Genomic DNA, 9,607 nt, shown 5'->3' on the forward strand with positions numbered 1-9,607 from the left:
CCTTTTCCAGATCTCGTACTGTCAGGTCATGAGGTCATGGCTGGATCCTGGAAGGAATCGGCTCTAACCTTTCCAGATCTCGGTACTGTACATGGGTACATCCTGGAAGTTGGTATAAAGGTCACTGGATCAGAAGTTGCCTGTGAGTGAAGCCAGCCAGGGATAGGTGTGTTGAGCTGGGTCCACTGGGAGAAAAACGTCTTCATGCCTCAATAATAAATGGGGTGTGATTCTGAACGTTTGGTTTTGGAGGAGACCGAATCCACCTGGTCTCCAACATAACAATCACTCATCGTAATGAAAGCTTCTAACGATGTTTAAGCAATAAGCAAAGCATTGTCAGTCAAACTTACTCTGAGAGCATGGAAAGGATGTGAGCGATGGCCTGCGTGGTCACCGCTGCCCCCTGGCTGCTCTGCACGGCCCACACCCAGCGCCTGTGGAGGAAGTAGCGCGACAGCGAGGCCAGGGTGGAGGAGGCTGTCCGGTTGGCTGCTATGCTAAGAGGCACAGTGCTGTTAAAAGGCACCGGGAAATTCTCCATGCTGAAGATGAAGGGAGTCCTGAAGTCCAGCGGCAGCTTGTCATACCTGTAAGCCAGAAACACATTTAGACAGCTCCTCTGGAGGCATCTGCTGTATCAGCCACACTCACCTTATAAGCAACTTCTCCAGAGGCTTATTGAGGAGCACCACACAAGGTCTGTCAGACAGGGCAGGCTTGGTCACTTGAACCAAGGGGGCTTTAGATGGAGACACATGTCCCCCCGTCTTCCTCTTGGTCTTTGGAGTTGCTTCCTTGCTCTGAACACGGTGAGGGAAGCGAAGCTTTAGGATCTGCTCCCGCAGCTCTTCTACAATCTGATTAGAGAAGAAGAGTGGTTGGTACAGATGGCTCTAAAACCCCTCTTCCTTCCTGATCCAAAGTGGAGAGCAGTTCATTATTTCTGATGAATATAAACGTGGATGAACACAGCTGGAAACACCTCAGCTTTCTCAGAACAGATTTATATAGGCATTAGATCCGAAAGTCACAGGGAAACGGTACAGCTTAACAGCACTGGGGTTTTTGATCATTTCATGAGTTTACTACGTTCTGAAAGCTGAACCACATACGTTAATAGCCACCACATGCTGACCTCATGTTAGCTACCAAATGCTAACATATTTGATTCTTATCTATAAAGTTATGAAAACTTTATTTCAATAAATAATGTTGGCCTGAAACAATATTGGAATAGGGCAGAGGGTTCCCTTGCATCTGCTAGCCATAAGCTCTTTTTCTAAGCAGCTAACAGACACTTACAGCATTAGTCGGCTAACATTTCACTAGCTTAGCTAACGTCTTCTTTTGTTATTCCCTCAGCAGTAATTGAAAGTTACGTATGTAACTATGGTTCTATGAATCCCTACTGACCGTCAGAGGGCGGTGCTGAAAGCACTGAATGTTCCCTTTGGGCATGCGCAGTTCGAGAAATTATACCAACAGAGTCACACCTGTGACACCGGATGACCACTCAGAAGCTATATAGCCTGGTGTCATCCTTTGCTTTGTTCCTTTTTTCCTTCTCGCAAGCAGTTCGCTAGCTTCCCCATTGTTTAATGCCCCTGTCTCTTGCTGACTGGAGTATTCTCCACCCTCCCAGGGCTGCGACGAAGATTACGGAAGGTAAGTTCCGCGCCCCCTCTCCCGGCTTATGGCTTTTTCTTACCATTTTACCTACAGCCTGGTGCTATTTTGTTTTGAACTGGAACTCGCTAAGCCATTCAGAGATTTATAGACTAACAGAAGTATTTTAAAGTCTATTCTCTAAAATACGGTGAGCCAGTGTAAGGACTTTAGAACTGGGGTGATGTGCTCTACTTTCTTAGTCAGCAAGGAGGGATCTGCTGTCTCAGTTGGGAGGACAGATATGGCACCCCAACCCTCAACATCTCCAGCTGTGGGCATGGCCCCTGGGAGGCTGACTGCGTGTTTAGACACCGTGAGACACACCATATTGAGTGCTAGGGGGCCATCCACTCGGCTACAGTCTGATAACAGACGGTGCCTCTTTTCTCAGTGGTGCTCTGCCCATAATGAGAACCTGGTCTCATGTCTTCACCTATCTGTCAACAACCGTACACTGGGGCACCATGAACTGATTTCTCTTTTTCTGCGTGGTGCTCGTAGGTTACGCCTGTGGCCGGCTGCACAATGTCAGATTGGGATCTGCCGTTGGTTCTCGCAGCTCCGTGCCACCCTCCGTTTGAGCCTTTGGCACAAGCAGAACTCAAGTGGCTTTCCTGCAAGACTGCTTTCCTGATGGCTATGGTCTGCCATGCCTATGCTGCAGGTCACTGCTCCCTGCCAGTCAGTGTGAGGGCACATTCCACCAGGAGCATCTTTGCTTCCTGGGCGGCTTTGAGAGGGGTCCCACTGGAAGCAATATATGCTGCTGCTTCATGGGCTTCCCCGACCACCTTCACCAGGTTCTACAATGTCAATGTGGCTGCACCTCATCCAGGGTCAGGTCCTTTTACAAGGTTCTGTTAGGCCTTCTCTTTGAGGTATGTGCTCAGGATTCCTTGTGACATCGTTGACATTAGTCATTCAGTGCTTTCAGTACCGCCCTCTGGAGGTCAGTAGGGATGAAATAGAACGAAAGTTATGTATGTAACTACGGTTCTATGAATCCCGGATGACCGCCAGAGCTTCTCTGTCACTCAGAATTCTTGCTTTTGTGAGAAGATTCTGTAGGAACAGAGCAAAGGATGACACCAGGCTATATAGCCTCTGAGTGGTCATCCGCTCTCACAGGTATGACTCTGTAGGTATAATTACTCAAACTGCGCATGCCCGAAGGGAACATTCAGTGCTTTCTGCACCGCCCTCTGACGGTCATCCGGGATTCATAGAACCGTACTTACATACATAACTTTCGTTATTCTTTTTCTCGGAAATGTTGCTCTAAGTCTTCTGTTGAAGCTAGTTTACTGGCATCAGGAATAGTTCTTAACTGGTTCCTTCCAAGAACCAGTTAAAAACCGCTTCTTTCTTTGAGTACCTTGTTTCGAATGCTCGCCGGTGTCCCAATAGGGAAGCCCAGACGCAGAACCATGCAGGGAGTCTTGGAGATCAGGCGTACCAGGTAAAACGACGAGGGGACCTGATCCGACTGACTACAGAGACAAAGTTGAGAGAGTCGGCATTATGTCCTGAAGAACAAGGACCTGGTTTCATTGGAAGGACAGAAACATTTTCTTCACCTGTAAATGAGCTTCACGTAAGAGTAACCTTCTACCAACACAAAGCTGCTGCAGTCCCTCAACAGGGATGTGAGGGCAGAGTGGGAGATCCGGCACTGGATGGTGCTGTAGCGGCCGTTGTTACCAGCTGTGTGCAGATGTTTAGGGACAGGCCTGGGGGGGCAGGGGGGAGGGTTAGTGAGGATGACTAAAAAGAACAAAACCAGGAACACTGCAAACAAGGAAAGAACTTTAGGACTCAGATTCATTTCCACAACATGAAGCAGAGAGACCAGAGAAAGACAGAGTGAGACGCCAGATTAAGAGGCCAGAGTGAGACAACAGAAAGACGACAGAGGGAGACGACAAAGAGACGACAGAGAGACGCCAGAGTGAGACCACAGAGACCACGGAGTGAGAGGACAGAGTTAGAGGACCGACAGAGAGAAAGAGTGAGGCACCAGAGGAGACGACAGAGTGAGACCACAGAGACCAAAGAATGGGAGGACAGAGAGCACAGAGAGAGTGAGGCGACAGAGAGGCATGTAGACTTAGCCCCATTCTACCTACATTCCTACTACCTACTTTCGCGATCAAGATCTACGTAGATACATAAAGCTTAAACACGGGACTGCTACTCGCAGCAGGTCGAGTTCAAACGACAATGAGCCCTAGTTCACAGTTAAACTACAACAGCTAACTGTGAAAAGGGAGGAGGAATGGAGTGGGGGCGGACTTGTTCAGGTTATTAAAGTGCAGGAGGTGTGAGATCTTAAGAACAGTTCTCCCCCTAACAACGCCACAGCAATTTGACAAGGGGTTCCAACACATCCGAAATTACAAGCCCAGGACCCCCATCTCCATCAACATCTCTTGACCTGCAAATGAGTTTAACCAGTGCTACAGACACTCAACAAGTCGCCATCCCCATGCCCCCTTCATCTAGAACCAGTCACCCCTTTGACTCTTACCAGTTGGCTAGGTCCACCATGAAGTTCTTTCACTTCCTGGATGGGAGGTGAACTTCACCCCTTCACCTAAAACGGAGGAATTAATTTATGTGGCAGTTGCAGAAGCACAGCTTGCCACAGAAAATAACTCGACCTCAAACTGGTAAGGGCACTTCAGCCACAGCAAAAGTCCCTCCCTGGTCGCTGAAATAGTACTAAGAGTGGCAGCGAGGAAAGAGGTAGCTTCATTGCAGCTAGCATAGAGAGATCCAAGCATTTCTAGCTGCCGCTTGGAGCTGTATGATTTCCCACAATCCTTTGAGTGACAGAGCATATATAAACACAGCAAACCTTGCTGAGTCCAACAACGATCCATTATTTCTTCTTTTCTACTCTGCTCGGCTTCAGATGTTTTAGGTTCTATACCAGAGATTCAGCTGTTCAAGACCTTAGTAACCTTTGTTTTCCTAGTCCTATTCCGGGAGTCATAACTAAACAAGGATTATTAACGTGCCTGTCTGCAGTGCCATGGCGTTTGAGGCTGAAGGGTGTCCAGATAGAGTTCTACTGTTGATCCTACAAAAACTGAAGGAACAGGAGGTAGAAGCTGCAATGTGAGCTATCCACAATGATGGTGACGTTCTACTCCACCATCACCGTCTAGTCCATCCTCTCCTCCTCACTGTCAAGTAGCTGCTTCCTCCAGCAGCGACCAGGTCAGGCTGCAATGGATCATTGACTCTGCAGAGATGCTGATTGGCTGCAATGCTCCTTCTTTTGAAGAACTGTACACCTCCATGCACCAGAGGACAGTAGCTACGATTGCGGCTGCCACCTGTATGTTGTACTTGTCTATGGGTAGCATCTCACCACCAAATCTAATCCCAGCTACATGTAAAACAGGCAAGAGAATTTTCTGATTCTGATGGGTTGTCCTATCCCTTCTCTGCCTGTAGGAATGATAGAACAGAACCCAGACAGAGATTATCATGACCTCAATTTGACTGTATGATCTGGTTGTACTGTAAAGTGCCCTGAGGTGACTTGTGTTGTGAATTAGCACTATATAAATAAACTGAATTGAACTGAAATAGATTCCTTACACTTATCTAGAGATGCAAAAAGCGGATGAATGATGTCCTGTGCAGGTTGACTAAAAGCAATGGTTATGAAGTAATTGACAAACTGATTAGAGGAACAGTCCTTCTACTTGTTGTAGATCTAAAGGCTGATTTATACTTCGAAACCAGGTCTGCTGTGTAGGTGTCGCAGTGAACAAAAAGCCGTCCCCGCCCCCTTCACAGACACTCCGCTGCACGTCTCCCAAATTGTGACTGACCGCAGACAGGAGGTTGTTTTGTTCTTATGACCGAAACAAATCGTGAAGTTGGACCAGCTAGAAGATCGAGGTGCGCGAGAACGCTGGGACCCTTTTTCCACCTGGATCCCCGCTCTTTTTCGCTGTCATGTCCCTCCGTTGTTGGACTAAATTCGCCCCCACTTCCTCGCCGCCTCGGCCGTATCTAGACCCACAGCGTATAGCGCAGACCACGCTTCAATATTGAGCATAAATCAAAATGTCCGCGTCAAGCTCACTGCGACACACTGCTGCAGGAGTATAACCAGCCCTTAAAGGGGAACACCGTTTTTTCACATTGGACCCTTGATTTTCCGTTACTGCATCATGTTCTACTCACCCATATGAGGTTAGTGTCATTTGGAGCCGTTCTGAAGATATTCCGTTAGGTTATATCCAGGTAACGTCTTCCTATGGGCAACGACTTGAAGGCACAAACTAAACTGTTCATCATTTATTCTTTATGGTACGCCAGCATTCAGAACATGGAGGCCAATCACTGTCCCCCAGACATCCACAGTTTAATTTTTATATTTCTATCTTTTAAAACAAAGCGGAGTGTGTGTGACGTCATCCGCGCGCGCCGGCTACCGTTCATTCATCCTGTCTGCTGAACTGCTGCTAGTTTTCCTCACATGCCTGGAAGATGTCTAGTGCTGCTACCACAGATGATCTCGCTCTGCAAATGGAATTGAACGATTTAGATTAACTCGCCGAATATACATAAGAGGTAGAGCATAGCCGCCTGGTGTAATACACATTGGTTAAATAACACGCGGATGGCATCAGTCATACATGCACTGCTTTGTTTTTAAAAGATAGAAATATAAAAATCTAACGGCGGACGCCTGGGGGACAGTGATTGGCCTCCATGTTCTGAATGCTGGCGTACCATAAAGAATAAATGATGAACAGTTTAGTTTAGGGCTGGGTAAAAAAAATCGATTTAATCGATATCGAATCGATTCCTTTACATTTTTGCAGAATCGATGTCTAGGGAATGAAATCAATTAGTTTTATAGTGACGAGCGTAACATTCACATTCAAATGAACAGGAAAGATGCACTCAAGATGACTTCAAATATAGCCAATAGGTTGACTGAAGACATGGGGGCTGAGCAGCAAACACACTGTAGTTGTTACAGACAACGCTGCAAATATAGTTTGTGCTGTGAAGATAATGCAGCTCATGCATGTCTGCTGTGTCACGTCTGCTTGCACGAGTGAGGCTTCACTTTTTCACTTTTCACAAACAAGTTTGCACTTTTGAGACAGTTTTATTCACATCTCAAGTTTAAACTGTCCGATTTACAAGTTTGCACCTTGTGTTTAATATGACCGGAAAAAAATAAAATACATGAGTATTTTGAAACACAGTTGAACCACTTTCACTATTGTAAAAACAGATCGAATCGCAATTAATCGATTTAGAACTGCATGAATCAAAATCGAATCGATTCAGGACTTTGGCGAAAATACCCAGCCCTAGTTCAGTTTGTGCCTTCAAGTCGTTGCACATAGAAAGACGTTACTGGATATAACCTAACAGAATATCTTCAGAACGGCTCCAAATGACACTAAACTCATATGGGAGAGTAGAACATGATGGAATAATGGAAAATCAAGGACCAATGGAAAAAACCCGGCGTTCCCCTTTAAGCCTTATCAGCCATGTAGGGCAAGTCTTCATCTAAGCTTCTACCTAGTTTAGCCTTTAGATGGCACCGCTTTGATGTTGAGATTCTGAACTTAGTGAATCATACATGTCCACATAAACCTATAGCTATAGATCCGTATCACCGTTTCAGTCATTTGAACAGAAAGAGACTGTTCCTTACAAGTCATGTTCAAGGATGATAGCGATGCGGTGCATGTGAAACCATCTCTGCCAGAAGTTGGTGTCCATAGAGAGGATGGGTTTCCAGTAGGATGCAAACTGGGACTGAGACGGGTCTTTGGATCCACCGTGCTGCAAAGACAGAACCTGAAGGAAGAGGATATCAACAATTATAGGAGATCTGATCGGAGAGGAGAGGCTGCTTTGGTTGGAGGACAGACTCCGCCTCCTTTCCAATAGTATCAGCTTGGGTCTGGTTTGTTTTCTATTACAGTTAAACCCTATTTCAATGGTTGGTAGACTGCCACTCCACAGTCCAGAAACCGCAACATTTAACAACCGCTCGATGCAAAGGTGCGCCTATAGGCGCCAAACTAGAAGCAGCATGGTTGGAAACCATGCGTTGGAAATGCTGGTTCCTCTTTTGTGTTCAACTCAACACTAGCTTCAAGAGAACATTAAATGTCTAGTTAGTTAGTTTTTTCAACAAACGTTATGTAGAAGTTGATGCTAAGAGGATCTCCTGCAGTGGTCTGTCTTACAGTGGCTCTGGAGAAGCCTCTGACTGAAGATACCGTCGTTTAACATGGCAGCACTTGATTTTGCTGAATGAGACACACTGATCCAAAAGGACATGCGTCCACCGGACCAAGTCCTAACTTGGCCAGAACCAGCAACCACTCCAGGAGCTGCAGCTGGATGACGGTTGGTTCCAAAGGTACTTCTTTCTGTCCAGAACCAGGTGTCAGAACCTGTTTTTGAATGAACGAGTCCCCTGTGGTTCTTCCCTCTAGGTCACATCCAGTCACCGTGAAGCGGATGCTGGAGCGACAGCCAGTGGACAGGTGGCAGGAAGCTAATGCTACTGCATGCTAATACTACAATACTTTACTCTGTTCGCTTTTAGTTTATTGTAACCGTTCTCAAAAGAGAAAGGGAAACGGAGTTTAATATAATCCAAGTCTGTGAATAGTTCGGTCTGAAATGAATGAATGTAGTTGTTTTAATGGTTATTGAGTCAGATATGTGACGGTAATGCTTGGGCGAACCATCAGCCTCTCTGTCTGAACACAAGTCTATTTATTTAGTCTAGAAAGAAGTTGGTCTTTTTTTATGATGGGCATATTTTAAGAACTACTAAAAGGCCCTACAGTCACTAAAAATGGCCGCTGTCCTGGTTCCAGGGGCCTCAGCATCTGGTCATTATATGAAGCAGAAGGTTATCATGAACACTATCAGATTAGGGAAAGCGAGGCAACGAGTCCTGAGGGGATACGGCGAGCTCCCTACCGGGGTGGTGGAGCCAGGAGGGATGTAGAACAGAGGGACTCCATTTTTGGTGCTCTCTGGAATGGTGTAATTCTCCGGGATGGAATTGAAGGACTGCAGATGCACCAACATCTGGTCAGTTTGGTTGATGCTGAGAATGACACACATGGACACGTTACGTCCCTGCCTAAGACATTCCCCCGCAGTGCTGAGGCTGTCTCAGTTGAAACGTACCTCTGAAGCGTGTTCCAGAAGCGGCGGATGACAGAGGTGCGGTACGGGCTGGTGATGGGCTTCCGCTGCGTGCAGCTGATATCGTGCAGGATGTCGTAGCTGCCTTCCATGGTTACCTCCACCTTAGTGCTCCTGTTGGATGGGTCCAATGGCCAGGTGGCGGCTGCTAGGTACTCTATATGCATGTTGTGTTTCCACAGCAAAGCCAGCTTCACCTCCAGCTGGGTTCCACCTAAAGAAAAGAAGACATGATGGACTCTGACTTCTCTTTCAGGGTCTCTCCTGAGGGCAGAGCTTTACCTTTGGTGAGGCTGATGTCTCTGACGGTGTAGCCTTCCCTCAGCCTCACGGACACCGCACTGATCAGATGAGCGTGGACCTCTTTCTCTGTGTGCTTCTTTCTCCTCATCACCAGGGCGGGGTTACCGCTGGCCGACACCAGGTGCTCATTGAAGAGTTTGTCTTGGGAAACTAAATCGACATGAATGATGCCTCATTACAATAAGACCGACCCTAAAGAGTCCACAGCTTAAAGGACGACTAAACATCCTGAGAAGTTCTAGCCAGAAGTTGCCTCCATCTGAACAAACTGATGCTACAGGCTCATGTAGACAGGTAAAAAAACACTGTAGCGAACACTGCTCCGCATATCCATCTGGAAACCTTCCGTTGAAGTAATTTTGGGAAGGGGCGAAAATACTGGTTAGCTGATTGGCCTATGTTGGTGATAGAC

The 9,607-nt window shown here is 46.8% G+C and overlaps 1 protein-coding gene across 1 annotated transcript in view; it reads right to left on the bottom strand.

The window, feature by feature from the left end:
• szt2 (seizure threshold 2 homolog (mouse)) overlaps positions 1 to 9,607 on the bottom strand; it is a 96,999-nt gene that overhangs the window by 72,920 nt on the left and 14,472 nt on the right. The window contains 8 exon segments of the mRNA XM_015396136.1: positions 354 to 590; positions 655 to 860; positions 3,047 to 3,161; positions 3,249 to 3,401; positions 7,373 to 7,518; positions 8,662 to 8,791; positions 8,875 to 9,106; positions 9,175 to 9,463. Of these exon segments, the coding sequence (XP_015251622.1) occupies positions 354 to 590; positions 655 to 860; positions 3,047 to 3,161; positions 3,249 to 3,401; positions 7,373 to 7,518; positions 8,662 to 8,791; positions 8,875 to 9,106; positions 9,175 to 9,463 (1,508 nt within the window).

Source organism: Cyprinodon variegatus, unplaced genomic scaffold (genome assembly GCF_000732505.1).
Source record: "Cyprinodon variegatus isolate N-32 unplaced genomic scaffold, C_variegatus-1.0 Scaffold777, whole genome shotgun sequence".
Classification (NCBI taxonomy): domain Eukaryota; kingdom Metazoa; phylum Chordata; class Actinopteri; order Cyprinodontiformes; family Cyprinodontidae; genus Cyprinodon; species Cyprinodon variegatus.